Below are 15500 nucleotides of genomic sequence, written 5' to 3'. Positions count from 1 at the left end.
ACAGTTTTTCTCTAAATGTTTCTTATGTTTAGGAGGATAGGAGCCCTCGGTGGTGCTCTGGCACCACAAGATGCAAAGCCAACTTAAGAAATGGGGCCACGAAGTGGAGTCCACAACATGTGAGTGTGGAGAAAAGCAAACCATGGACCACCTATTACAATGCAATCTGAGCCCTGCCACATGCACAACGGAGGACCTTCTTATAGTAACAACAGAGGCACTCCAAGTGGCCAGCTACTGGTCAAAGGACATTTAGTATAATGCCATTTAGTATAATAGCTTCACAGCATCAAGAAAAATAGAAGAATCAAGTAACTATGGATATCCAAGAAGGGCTTTGTCATTCCCTACCAATGTCAGGCTACAAAGAAATAATTTCTGATGCATTACCTCTACATTCAGAAGTTGGGCCATACATAGTGTCCAAAGTAAGGGGCAGCATGTAATTTGGAACTCTGATTTCTCTTAATGCCAATTTAAACTACACCAACAGTCCATAAAATTCCAGTTGCTGGGGCTTAAACAAGTGGAACACACTATATAAATATTTCTGCACATGTGCTCCATCATGCTGCATCACTATGGTTGCCGTGATGCTCAATTTAACACAAGTGTAGGCCACTACTATGGGGCAGGGGGCCACTCCCATCCTATTTTTCACCCTCTCAAGATCTTGGTGTGCTGAACTTCCACCCTGCTCACTTCTATCCAGATATTTCGGACCCAAAAGACATCTGGAAAGGGAGCAAAATACTCTGTATCTGAACAGTTCTCTTCTTCAGAGCAGTGGTTTCCAAACTCTGGTCTTCTAGGTTTATTTGGGTTTGTTTTTTTTTTTTTTTTTGAGGGGGGCAGAAGCTCCATCGCTTTGTCAGGAATTCTGCGAGCCGAGGCCCAAAGCATCTGGAGAAGCAAAGTTGGAGAACCACTGCTCCAGAGGCACATCTGGCCATTTTAAGATCTAGTTGTTTTTCACCATGGAAGGAACTAGTAGTAAGTTTCAAGGAGGCCCTGCGAGTTACAGGAGCTCTCGTACAACTTGCCCAAGAGAAACTTATAAACAGTCAATTTTCTGATTTGCAGGCAATCTGAGCAAAGCTACCCTAATGTATATATGAAAATATGAACAATCAAGCTAAACCATTCCAAAGAATATATATCTCTTTCCTCTGTGCATTACTTCTGTGGAAGAAAAATATCTGGCAGACAAAGCCCATAGAAGAGTAAGTAGCAGGGATGTCACCAATATTCAAAACACTTTTTCAAGTGTTAGTCTGATACGTTTGAAGTCTTCTTTGAAGCAAAAGACTGCTAAAATTAGAATCCAAGCATATTTTCCTATAGTCTTGCCTGACAATACCCACTGCCATATTTATGACACTTTTGACAGGTCAACTAGATAAAAAAATCAAACCACAGCAGCACCAAGACATATCATTTTCATGTCATCTTTCCATGCTACTTTTTGAGGTGAAGAAAAAATCACTTCCAGAGGCATAGAACAAAAAGTATTGCTTAAAAAATTAAGTGAATTATTTTAAAGATCAAGATCAAGGAAAATATTTCATATAAAACGCTCCTAAACATTTAGCCCATAGGAATCATCCAACTGGACATGTATTTCCAATGACTGATTTTGTTTTCTAAATAATGATACAATCTAGTTCAGGGGATTTCACAGCTGTTCATAATGGTATTTGAAGGATGTTAATATCAAACATTTTCAGAGTATACTGGAAGCAGCATATTCATTAATCATAAGTCCAATGGATTATTCCTAGTGTCAGGACCATAGGGCAAGATGAGGATGGAGAGGAGGATCTCCTCTCAGCAGCAGAATCTGAGCCCAAGGGGGATGAACAGCTGACACTGCAGATATTCATAGAATCATAGAATCATAGAATCAAAGAGTTGGAAGAGACCTCATGGGCCATCCAGTCCAACCCCCTGCCAAGAAGCAGGAATATTGCATTCAAATCACCCCTGACAGATGGCCATCCAGCCTCTGCTTAAAAGCTTCCAAAGAAGGAGCCTCCACCACACTCCGGGGCAGAGATTTCCACTGCTGAACGGCTCCCACAGTCAGGAAGTTCTTCCTAATGTTCAGATGGAATCTCCTCTCTTGTAGTTTGAAGCCATTGTTCCGCGTCCTAGTCTCCAAGGAAGCAGAAAACAAGCTTGCTCCCTCCTCCCTGTGGCTTCCTCTCACATATTTATACATGGCTATCATATCTCCTCTCAGCCTTCTCTTCTTCAGGCTAAACATGCCCAGTTCCCCAAGCCGCTCCTCATAGGGCTTGTTCTCCAGACCCTTGATCATTTTAGTCGCCCTCCTCTGGACACATTCCAGCTTGTCAATATCTCTCTTGAATTGTGGTGCCAGAATTGGACACAATATTCCAGATGTGGTCTAACTAAAGCAGAATAGAGGGGTAGCATTACTTCCTTAGATCTAGACACTATGCTCCTATTAATGCAGGCCAAAATCCCATTGGCTTTTTTTGCCGCCACATCACATTGTTGGCTCATGTTTAACTTGTTGTCCACGAGGACTCCAAGATCTTTTTCACACGTACTGCTCTCGAGCCAGGCGTCCCCCATTCTGTATCTTTGCATTTCATTTTTTCTGCCAAAGTGGAGTATCTTGCATTTGTCACTGTTGAACTTCATTTTGTTAGTTTTGGCCCATCTCTCTAATCTGTCAAGATCGTTTTGAATTCTGCTCCTGTCCTCTGGACTATTGGCTATCCCTCCCAATTTGGTGTCGTCTGCAAACTTGATGATCCTGCCTTCTAGCCCTTCATCTAAGTCGTTAATAAAGATGTTGAACAGGACCGGGCCCAGGACGGAACCCTGCGGCACTCCACTTGTCACTTCTTTCCAAGATGAGGAGGAAGCATTAGTGAGCACTCTCTGTGTTCGTCCACTTAACCAATTACAGATCCACCTCACCGTAGTTTTGCCTAGCCCACATTGGACTAGTTTCCTTGCCAGAAGGTCATGGGGGACCTTGTCGAAGGCCTTACTGAAATCCAGGTACGCTACATCCACGGCATTCCCCGCATCTACCCAGCTTGTAACTCTATCAAAGAAAGAGATCAGATTAGTCTGGCATGACTTGTTTTTGATAAATCCATGTTGACTATTAGCGATGACTGCATTTGTTTCTAAGTGTTTGCAGACCGCTTCCTTAACAATCTTTTCCAAAATCTTGCCCGGTATCGACGTGAGGCTGACCGGACGGTAGTTGTTTGGGTCATCCTTTTTTCCCTTCTTGAAGATTGGGACCACATTGGCCCTCCTCCAATCTGCTGGAACTTCTCCCGTTCTCCAAGAACTCTCAAAGATGGTTGCCAATGGTTCCGAAATGACTTCCGCTAGTTCCTTCAATACTCTGGGGTGTAGTTGATCTGGCCCTGGGGACTTGAACTCATTAAGAGCGGCCAGGTATTCCTGGACGACTTCTTTCCCAATTTGGGGTTGGATGTCCTCCAATCCCTCATCCACTCCATCTTGCTGAGGTTGAAGACTCTCTTTTTGTGAGAAGACCGAGGCAAAGAAGGCATTAAGTAGTTCTGCCTTTTCCCTATCCCCTGTCAGCATTGCCCCATCTTCTCCACGAAGAGGTCCTATCGCCTCCTTGTTTTTCCTTTTTCTACTGACATAAGAATAGAAGCCCTTTTTATTGTTTTTAATGTCCCTGGCAAGCCTGAGCTCATTTTGTGCTTTAGCCTTGCGGACCTTTTCCCTACAGGTGTTGGCTAATTGTTTGATATTGCTTCTGCTAAGTAGGAGCAGGACCCTCCAGGAAGAAAGGCAACTGAGTCTAGACAGAATAAGAAAGAGCAGGGCTTAACTTTCCCTGCCTGGCTCTAGCTCAGGGTGCATACCATTCAGCTGTGCAGATCCAATTGGTTGGTCCAAAAAACAGAGATTGCAACTGTAAGGACTTTTGCAGGAGCAGAATAAAGGGCTCGCATTCACAACAGCTCTTTGGTAGAAGTAATCATCATGCATGGAATGTTTCAGCCAGTAATTTTAACCCTTGGACTTTGTGTGTGCTTCATGTTTGGACATTTGGTAAACCCCTTGTTATTGACCATTGAAATTGACATTTGGATTCTCTTTGTGCCTTGGACTCTATTTGAACTGATTCTGTCGTGACCTCAGACTACTCCTGACTACTCTCGCAAGGAACGGCTGCAGCTCCCTGACACTTGGGGTGCATCTACACTGCAGAATGAATGCAGTTTGACACCACTTTAACTACCATGGCTCAATGCTAGGGACTCAGTGGAATTGAAGTCTGGCGACGCACCAGTACTATTTGGCAGAGAAGCCCAAAGACCTTATAAAACTCAGCATTGAGTTATGGAAGTCAATGAAGGATCAAACTGCATTCATCCTACAGTGTAGATGCAGCCTTAGTATGGACCAAGGCATGTGACTTGGCCAAATTATTCAAATTTGTTTTGGGTTCTGAATTTTTCCAAAAACAGTTGATCCAGTAGCCTATGACAATGTGCTCCATTAGAAACCATGGCAGAGATGTGTAGACGGAAAAGGGTATGAGCACTGAGCAATACATACTCCTTTGGCCTGAGACACCTGTTTTCTGCCTTCTAGGTGCATTCATCAAATATTTTCAGGCAGTTTGAAGATGGGAGAAGAAAGATGCACTCCACCGGCAATTGAAAGCCAGTATAATGAGGCCTTGGATCAGACAAAACTACATACTTATCCACTACCCCTGTTACTAAAGAAATGTTTCATCATTTTTCCTACTTAGCTTATTTTGTAAAAAGGAATGAAAATCCTTTTTGACTTGAAAATCCTTTTGACTATGACTTGGGTGCCCAAGTTTTGATTGCAGAGCAGAACTTCTTTCTCTCCTCTGTAGCCTTCTGAATCCCCAGAAGGAAAGAATATGAAATTGGGGGGGGGGGGTGGATGTGGGACAGCAAGACTGGGATGGGAGACTATATGTCACATCATTGGTGTTAAAGAACTAAAAAGTATGTAACTATTAAAAATAGAATGCCCTTACTTTTCTTCCTAGTTATCCACATACAACATTGTTTCAAGAGTATTGGAAAACAACAAGATGCCTGAGTTTTTATATGAACAATATAGGAGAAATATAGTTAAGTTTCCTTACCTCATCTAAATCTTTAATATAAACTGGTTTTTCCTCTAAACCAATAGGCATTGGCTCACTGTGTGGAATTTTTACTTCTTCATACATTTTATTATTTTCTCTCTCAATACCTTCTGGCAGGAGCATCTGTGAAAATTAAAGAGAAGGAGAAGGAGGAAACTTAGCTAAAAATAATGAGCTGAATGCATAATGTTTTGAAACTTTTCCACAAGCAGGTGAAAGTCTGCTTAAATCTGAGTCTGAAAAATAAAATCTTTAAAGTATTTATTAGTTAGCTGTGCCCATAGCTAGGTATATGGTATCTAAAAATGAGCAAAACATAGCCCCAGAATTCCAAAAAATAATCAGTTTAATCCCTACCACAATTTTTGTAAAGTGTTAGGGTAATGAAATTGGAAATAAGGGACCCAATTTTACTTTAAGATTCTCTGCTATCTCCCTTAAAAGGGAGAGATCAAAATTAGTGAAACTCTGTGAGGAACTAGGGATATAATAGCAGAGCACCTGATGAACCAGCCTGGACACAGCATATTATTTGAGAACACAGAAATGCTGGACCACACCAACAACCACCATGTCAGACTACACAGAGAAGCCATTGAAATCCACAAGCATGTGGACAATTTCAACAGAAAGGAAGAGACCATGAAAATGAACAAAATCTGGCTACCAGTATTAAACACCTCTAAAATTACAACAGCAAAACAGCAGAGAGAAAACAACCAGGCACATCTTAACACCTCTCAACAAAAGATTTTCCCAGGCTCAGGCAGGCCTTCAAATGCTAATGAAGGTGGTCAGCTGAAACATTTACACCTAGCTCTAGCAGAGAAGAGCTCTTTGCCCCACCCCAATCATTCCACAGATATATAAACCCATTGTCCTAATTCCAACAGACCTCACTACCTCTGAGGATGCTTGCCATAGATGCAGGCGAAACGTCAGGAGAAATGCCTCTAGAACATGGCCCTATAGCCCGAAAAATCCCACAAGAACCTAGTGATTCCAGCCATGAAAGCTTTCGACAATACATTAATTTGAGTTTGTTTGCCATTGTATGTTTATTTGCCATTATGTATTTTGATCCATACTCTACTAAAATTAAGGGAAAGTTTGGATTGTATATCGTGTTTGCAGGCTCTGATCTGAAATGAAAGCTCATCATAACTGCTTCCAACTATGTATGCAGTATTACACTATAATGAAAGTAAAACACAAAGACAGGTATAAAAGCACAAGGACGAATAAATCAAAATTGGTTGCAAGGAGAGAAAATGTGAAGTTGGATCATTTTCTTGATCTTTTTACTGTAGCTAAAAGATCAAGAATGTTATTAATAGCTTTAAAGGACAGATAATAATTTAGTCTACTTTTGGGTTCTAATTAACTGGAATACTAAAACCAAAAATTATAGTGCACATTCCATTATTTAACTGGGAAAATCCTAGAATAATGTAACCTTTCTCTCCGTGTGTGTCTTCATTTATGGAGAACCCAGGAATTTCTTAGGCAATGAATATTCAGCAATATTTTTGCAATCTCCCTCCTCTGAAGTATAGCCGACAGCACCTGGTATTCTGTGGCGGTCTCCCTTCCAAGCACTAACCAAAGCTGACTCTGTTTAGCTTTCAAGATCATATGGGATCTGTAACCCGAGAGATACTAAAACCTGTACAGTTCTACTCAGGAACACATCTAATTTAGTACCATAAAATGGAAGGTCTCAACAACACGTACTCTGTAGTATATTTAAATATAATTTCACCAGTTCCATTTTCAATATTTAAAGAAAAACAGCTGAATATAGTTAAAGGCTGCCAAGGGCTCAAAAGCACTTCATTGGAACTAATAGTGGTGAATGGAGTTAGATCCCCCTGGAGTTAGGAACTGATGTCTGCCATCAAGATCACCAAACACATATGTTTATTGAATGGGGGGAAATAGAATTAAATACATTGTGAGAAAACTGGTCCATACTAGTACAGTCAAGCTTGTTGCTCAGTAAGTAGCCCCGCCCAGCCAGCATACCTTTGATCCCCCAATAAATGATGAGGTTTTTCTAGCTTCAGCTTGTGAATCATAAACATGAGGGTAATGAATTTTTTCATATTCCATGTCTCGATGTCTGCCTAAAGTTGGCACTGAGCGAGCGTTCTGAAGTGCTTGTTCCCTGTAATCACAAAATAGGCACAAAATTATTCATCTTACAAACAAACTAAACTAAAATATACGGTGTATTTTAAAGAATATTTTAAATAGAAAACAATATGCCAAACAAACCAGAAACTATTTCCACTTCAGAGTTGTAGAAACAACAAAGGCACATAATGGACCCATAGAAAGAATTAAAGACCCCCAGACACTTTCACATACCCTTTTCTGCCTTTTCTGACTGACCTCTATGATGAGGAAATTGAGTTTATTTATATCACCTTTTCCACAAAGGGGTAGAATATCACCATACATAATCAGGGACAAGGGCGACAAAACATACCAGTATGATGCAAGTACTAGTGATGGCTTAAGCAAAGAAAAGGGGAGTATACCTATTTTCTACCAGGAAACTGAAGTGTATTCTCTAGGGAGGAAAGGGCTTTATCCCTCCAGATGTTCTGGACTACAACTCCCACAATTCTTGACAACTGGTTATGTTGCTGGATGGAGTAAAATTTCAAAATGTGAAGAGGGACAAACAGTCATCCATCCTAAAAGCTGTCCTCTTTCATTGGCATCATGAGTTAAGCACAGACATGAGCTCCAGTCTGATGAGGGAAACTGAGGGATGCTCGAGTTTTTATAACAGTTGAGGGTCTCTACTCTTCATAGCATTCATTAACTATTATCCACTTGTAACTAAAATCACAGGTTACTTCCAACATCTGCATGTCTAAAGTGTATTGGATAGATTGCAAAGACTGTAAGGAAGTAGATTGTGTTTGTGTCTGTTTTATTCTTTTAAAAAGTAGGATTCTTATAAAAAGGGTTAGAGTTTTAATGAAACATAAGGACTTAAGCGATTACAAACACCTAAAACTGGGATAATAGTGTGCAGAAGTCATTGATACTATGTATGTGTTTAACTGTTAGAGTATATATTTGTGTTTGTTACAGTAGCTAAAACTAGAGTTATCTGGTTTGAATCCACAGTGAGCGTTGCCAAGGAGACCAGGCAGGCTAGCTCAGGAGAGTGAGAAGTGGGCGGAGCCAAGCAGGAAAAGTTATGTGCGTCTTTGGAAAAGGGGCAGTGTGGAGGCTTGAAAAGCCTGGGAGAGAGGTGTGTGTGGGCAGCTGGAGGTTTTTCAGTCTAGAAGGGCTGAAGAGAGAAACCTGGCCAGTTTCTTTAGTCAAGGAAGACTAAAGGAAGCTTGTTAAGATCCCTAGTCAAGGAAGGACTAGAGATCAGAGATTTGATCAAGAAAAGATCAAATTGGAAGGCTATCCATAGTAGGAAACATTGTTCACTAAAGAGCTTCACCTCAGTAAAAGTTAGCCACGAGCTGTGTTATTTGGAAGAGTGGACTGTATTACAAACCAAGTGATATTCAAAGTTCTATAAGTCATTTAACAACCTGCAACCATACGCTTTGTACACAATAAACTTGTTATCTTTTGTTTTGTTTTTTTGTTTTTTTTAAATATATTTTTATTGAGTTTTATGTTTTATCACAGTCCGATGATAGCAAAACGTGCAGGGGAGGAAGAAACGGTATGGGGAGGGGGGGTAGTTGGTATGGGGTGGGTAGGGGGGGAGAAAGTGTAGAAAGAGGTTCGTGCCCAACACAAAAAAAAACAAACAAAAAAAACAGCCCCTCCCCTTCCCCCCTCCGCCCTCGTGCCCTTAAGTCTTCAGTTCCGTTCTGTGGTGCGACTTCCCAAGGTAATCCATGAAGTTTCCTTATTCGATGGGAAAATGTCCTTGTTCATCTTTCAAGCTGGTATTTCTTCTTCCTACTTATTCCTTGTTTAGATGCTGGTCAGGTCAATTATTGTTGGTACTTCTTTTGTTTTTATGTAGTCCTTAAAGTCTGTCCAGTCCGTTCTTCTGGTCGTTCCATTAATTCTCTGGGATAGATCATCCATTTGAATGATGTCGAATGCTTTTAAGATCCAGTCCTCCTGAGTTGGGGCTTATTTTTGTTTCCATCTTCTAGCAAGCACCAGTCTTGCCGCTGTGCTTAGCAGAAATAGGGTTTTCTCTTGATTTCTATTCAGTTTGATTTCGTTTTGTATTCCTAATAGATATGTTTCCGGGGTTTTTGGGAAGTTGATCTTTAATATTTTTTTAATAGCCTGGTGTATCTTTCTCCAATACTGCTTGATTTTCCCGCAGGTCCACCATTGGTGGTAGAAGGTGCCTACCTCCTTTCGGCATTTCCAGCATCTGTCTGATACGCTTCTGTTAAACTTCGCTATTTTCTCTGGTGTGAGATACCAGCGGAAGAACATCTTGTACCAGTTTTCTTTAAGATTACTGGCTATGGTATATTTAATTTTAGTAGTCCAGATTTCCTCCCACTGGCTCATCAAGATGCTGTGTCCTATGTCCTTGGCCCACTTCACTTGGCATTCTTTAACTTGTTCTTCTTCCATATTCCACTGTAATAGCTGTTTATATAGTATTTTTATTAATTTTTTGTTTTTCTACATAATGATATCCCATGTTCCTTTTTCTTGGTTGAAACCCAATTTTTCATCTTCTTTAAAACCCTCCCTTAATTGGTAATAATTTAACCATGTAAGTTTTCCATTCAATTTTCTGATTTCCTCAAAGGGTTTCAGTTCAATTTTTCCACCTTCCCTTTTTTCTAGTATTTGGTAATAGGTTAGCCAATTTCCTTCTCCTAATTCTCTTTTGTGTTTTGCTTCGGCCTGCGATATCCATAATAGGGTACTTCTGAAAAATCTTGCTTTATACTTTTCCCACGTTTTGATTAGAGCTGCCCTTATGTAGTGGTCGCTAAAGCTCTTCTCTATTTTCCTTCTGCCGTACCACAGGTAGCTGTGCCAACCTGCTCTGAGGTCGTGTCCCTCTAAAGTTAATGTCTGGCTATTCGCTAAGGTGGCCCATTCTTTTATTGCCACTAAGTTGCAAGCTTCATAATAGATCTTAAAATCTGGTAATCCTAAACCGCCTCTTTTTTTGTCATCTGTTAATAATTTCATACTGATTCTTGGTTTTCGGTTTTTCCAAATAAATTTTGATATGCCTGAATTCCATTTTTTAAACAGAAAATTATTCCGAATTACCGGGATGGTTTGAAATAGAAATAAGAACTGCGGAAGAATCACCATTTTTACTATTGCTATCTGTCCCAGGAAGGATATATTCTGCCTGTTCCATTTTTCCATATCTTTTTGGGTTTTTTCCCATAAAGTTTCATAGTTATTCTGTATTAAAGCTGCGTTACTTTTGGTGACATTAATACCCAAATATTTTATTTTGTTTACTATTTGTATTTCTGTTGTTTTTTGTAGAGTCATTTTTGTTTTTTCATCTATATTTTTGACTAGTAATTTTGCTTTTTTTGTTTAGTTTAAATCCAGCCAGTGTCCCAAAGTCTTCAATCGTTTTTAGCCAGTCCTTTATCTTATTTATTGGATCTTCAATGAAGCAGATGACGTCGTCGGCGTAAGTTCTTAGTTTATAGTGCTGTTTCAAGATTCTCAGACCCTTTAGATTTGTGTCTTCGTTTACATTTCTTACCAAGGTTTCCATTACTAGGATAAAGAGTACTGGTGAAAGGGGACATCCCTGTCTTGTGCCTTGAGTGATTTTGATCGGCTTTCTTATCTCCTGGCCGTTAATTATTAGGTTGGCTTCCTGATTTTTATAGATTGCCTCAATTACGTTTCCGAAGTGGTATACCATGTCTAATTCTTTTATTAATAATTTCAGAAAATTCCAATTAAGTTTGTCGAAGGTCTTTTCGGCGTCGATAAACAATAGTGCTAGCTTTTTCTCATTATGTTTTTCGTAATATTCAATTACATTTATTAATGTTCTTGTATTATCTTTCAGTTGCCTGTTGTGTAAGAACCCTGATTGCTCTTTAGATATCCATTCTTTTAGGAATTCTTTTAGTCTTTCAGCCATAATTATTGTAAAGATTTTGTAATCATTATTTAGTAATGAAATCGGGCGGTAGTTTTTTATTTCCGTTGGTTCTGTTCCTTCTTTATGTATTAAAGTTATGTTTGCCCTCTCCCATGATTTTGGAATTGTTTCATTTTTTAGAATGTTATTAGCAATTTCTTGGAACAGGGGGCTTATTTCATTTTGGAAAGTTTTATAGAATAAGGCGGCCTGGTGCTTTATTTCTTTTAAGTTTTTTAATGGCCATAACCTGCAACCATACGCTTTGTACACAATAAACTTGTTATCTTTTGTTGAAGACCGTCTCTTCTCAATTAATCTGCGTCTGTAAAGCCAGATCTCATCGGTGGTACCTCAAATACCTCACGTTGGTGGCAGTTACCCTAATTTACAAGTAATAATCGGCCTCTTCTATAATATATTCTTATACACAATTGAGGCCTCAGATTAATTCCCTCCATAATCATCCACACCTGTACAATTGGTTTGCGTGAACAGCACAAATACATATTTGCCACAAACCAAGTTCACAAGAACATAATTTTTCATCCAAAGATATTTCTTACCTTTGCATTCGCAGTTCCTTGGGGTCGAAGCACATTCCTCCATCTACAAAAACATCCCCATCATCTCCTGTTCGTTTTTCTCGCCTAGCACTCCGTTTTTCTTCACGACGGCATAGCTTCAATAACTGTTTCTCCTGTTCAGACTGAATTGTGACTTGGCAGCCATAATTGGGTTTACTGTTTTCTCCAGCAAACCTTTTGCACTGTTCTGCAACAGGGGAAAAAATAGAGCTATCAGTAGATCCCAACTATCTGTAAATATGAATCATAGCAAAATTATAAAAGTTCAAAAGTTGTCCACAACACTTAAATAAAGAAGTGCTATTTGCTATGAAAATTTTGAGTACTGCACCATTCAGATAGCTATAATTTAACAAAACAAAGACATTCATGCAACAAAACATCCTCATACACAACAGCATAAGAAGAAAGACACTCCACCACCAAAATACAGAAAAATGGTTCCTCAGAAAGAAAGTGGTTACAGATAAACCAACTGTATTCAAGAATACATGGTTAAATACTATTCCAAACTACTCCAAGAATGGACAACATGTGGCCCTTAAGATGTTACTAGACAGCAGATTACCTTCAGTCAACACATGATGGGAACTGCAAACTAACAAGCTCTGTAGTACTAAACGTTATCCATATCTCTTCTACTCCCTTAAGTATGTTTTTTAAGCAAACTCCTCACTGGATATTTACCTTCATATCTAGATTGGAGAACCTGTGGTCCCAAAATGTTGGTCAACTCCAACACTAAAGCCCAGTCAGCATGGTCAATAATCACTGGTGTCGGAAGTTGCAATAGAGCAACATATAGAGGAGGGTCATGAGTTCCTCATTAGTGTTGTATCCAAATATAGATTTTAAAATGCAGGAATCTGAAAGCTGACTAATAGCCTCCATGTTGCTATATAAAGCTTTCAAAGCCAAAAACAACTGAGATATTTGATAGAGAAAAAACCCAGAGGATAATTTTGCCAGTTTTCAAGAATATGGCCATTTTAGACCCACGGGGGGCTAACATACAGGGTGGCTGAAAAGTCACAAAGGGGTTTCAATAACTATTATTTATTTATTTATTTATTTACTATGCTTCCGGGATTGTGGCGCAGCTGGCTGAGTGTCAGCTGCATTAAGATCACTCTGACCAAAAGGTCATGAGTTCGAAGCCAGCCCGGGCTGGAGTGGGTGTCCAGCCATTGTGTAGCCCATTGTCGACCTTTGCAACCCGAAAGACAGTTGCATCTGTCAAGTAGGAAAATAAGGTACCACCTTGTGTGGGAGGCTAAATTTAACTAATTTATGAGGCCATAAAGAAAAAAGACTGTGGAATGCGGAAGAACTTCATCAGTGTCGTTGATGGACGATGAAAAGCAGCAGCTCCCCTGGCGGCCAGGAAAAAAGTTAAATAGCCTCGGTGTATTTGTCTGTTAAATGTTATTTGTCAAACTGGCATTGAATGTTTGCCATATATGTGTTTATTGTAATCCGCCCTGAGTCCCCTGCGGGGTGAGAAGGGCGGAATATAAGAACTGTAAATAAATAAAATAAATACTGCCATTCTCAGTCCGAGGGCGACTCATCGAAGTTTACAAAACAGCACAATTCGATGCCCACAACAGTACAAAAATAATTTAACATTAAAAACATTTAACACAGGTAAAAATTCATTACAATTAACATCAGTAACACAATAAAAACCATAAGCCCTCCATAATTATTATTATTATTATTATTATTGAACATATTTGTATCTTGCCTTTCTGACCCCGAAGGGACTCAAGGCGGCCTTACAACAGGCAGCAATTCAATGACATACATACATGTATCAAATAAGTAATTACAATTAAAACCAAACAACAAAAACATGAATTATTAAAATATCAATTAAAATCATGCCATACAAAACATAATCCAGGGCTGTTCCATTTGTCAATCACATTGATTCAAGGTCACTTATTGTACTGCTCCAAAAAGCTTGGTCCCAAAGTCACATCTTAAGTTTTTTCCCCCCTGAAGGTCAGGAGAGAAGGGGCTGATCTGATTTCATTGGGGAGGGAGTTCCACAGTCAAGGGGCCACCAGTGAAAAGGTCCTTAATGTTTTGTTTTTAATTACAACCCAAGAACATCATATAGAGTATTTATAGAAAAAAATTACATTATGTATAAAATCTTTTCAAACAAAATGTTCAAACGTTATAAATACATCAGACACCTTTGTGACTTTTCACTCACCCTTTAAATAAGGGGAAAGATAGGTTAAAAATTGGTGGAATGTCATAAAATTGTGAATGGGGCCAGAATGGAAACCCAGGGAGGCCACAGACCTGATATAAATGAACCATAATTATGTTTGGTATGTGATATATTCATATGACTTACATTATGAATATTTAGAAAGCTCAGTTCTCAAAAAATTGAAGCAATTAATAAAGTGATCTGTGATCAGACAAATTGTTTTCTAAAACAAAATAAAAGTATTATGATAAAAATATGAATGTTTTAAAAACTTAAACAGGAATTAAGGCATGCAACAATGGGGAACTCTATCCAATAAAACTTTACCTTGCAAGGATTGCAGCTTATCGTTTGGTCCAGAGTAAGATCTCTCTAGAATCATAGCTCTGTTTTGTAGAAGCTTCTCTATGAGTTCAAATCCTTCTGATCCTAGCAACTCAAACAACTGTAGAGAGGAAAGGGGGGAAAAAAGCACAACTGCTTTGGTCTTATGAATTTTTGTGGACACAATATAATCCATAGAAGTTTGCTCATTCACAATTTGAAAGCCCTGGGCAAGAATTCTAGGCGCGCATGGAGCTCCCATAGCTCGCCAGGACATATGGAACTCCATGTGTTAGCATGGTGTTCTGTTCTTCCGTAGCTGCCTTTGGGGATGTCTTACCATGGATGAAGAGCTGATTTTCAGAAGTGAACATTTTCATTAATTTACACAAATAGATTCCATACACAATCAAGCAGCAGACATGCACTAAGCAGATGGCTTGAGCTATCAACAGTGACAAAACCAATTGCCTATGAGGAATCCAATCCAGAACAAGATTCACAAGCCAGACTCCACATCAATTTTTGGCTAAACACTGTAAGCTGAGTCTGGATTAAGCCAATTTTTAAATTGTCAAAATATCAATACTGCTTTTTAAAGAATGGCAAGATAATTTATAATGATTGGAGATCAGAGAAGCAGCACAAACATTGGTCTTTTTAGCACAGCCTAAAAACAATTTCAGGGATTTCCACAGGCCACTGAGCAATACCTGGAGGCTACCTGAAACTGGCAGTTCATGCACAAATGCCATAGAATGATTCAGTGTCACTTCTCCATTAACACAGGCCCAAAATACCACAAAGGCAACAGAGTCTGTTTGATTTTGCAAACTAGGCAAGATCAGCCATGGTTTATATTTATATAAGAGACTGTCAAGAACTACCAGTAGCTGCGGGATATATTTCAGAGAAAGGCAATGGCAAAACTAACCTAAGAAACCCTTATGAAATTCATAAGCCAAGAAGTCACTTGAAGGCATGTCTGAGTGAGTGTATGTAGTTCCTTGCCCATCTATGGTGACTCAATAGATTTCGTAGGGTTTTCTTAGGCAAGGAACACTCAGGTATTGTTTTGCCAGTTCCTTCGTCAAATATATAAACAGGCTT

General features: G+C 39.3%; 1 protein-coding gene across 1 annotated transcript in view; it reads right to left on the bottom strand.

The window, feature by feature from the left end:
* The window catches only part of ASCC3 (activating signal cointegrator 1 complex subunit 3), a 254794-nt gene that overhangs the window by 214189 nt on the left and 25105 nt on the right, over positions 1–15500 (bottom strand). The window contains exons 5-8 of the mRNA XM_060753089.2: positions 14394–14511; positions 11819–12026; positions 7187–7328; positions 5159–5284 (exon numbers count right to left, since the gene is read on the bottom strand). Of these exons, the coding sequence (XP_060609072.2) occupies positions 5159–5284; positions 7187–7328; positions 11819–12026; positions 14394–14511 (594 nt within the window). The remainder of the gene's footprint in view (positions 1–5158; positions 5285–7186; positions 7329–11818; positions 12027–14393; positions 14512–15500) is intronic.

Source organism: Anolis sagrei, chromosome 1 (assembly GCF_037176765.1).
Source record: "Anolis sagrei isolate rAnoSag1 chromosome 1, rAnoSag1.mat, whole genome shotgun sequence".
Lineage (NCBI taxonomy): Eukaryota > Metazoa > Chordata > Lepidosauria > Squamata > Dactyloidae > Anolis > Anolis sagrei.
Note: the sequence above shows the minus strand (reverse complement) of the source record. Positions and strands in the feature narration are given on the sequence as shown.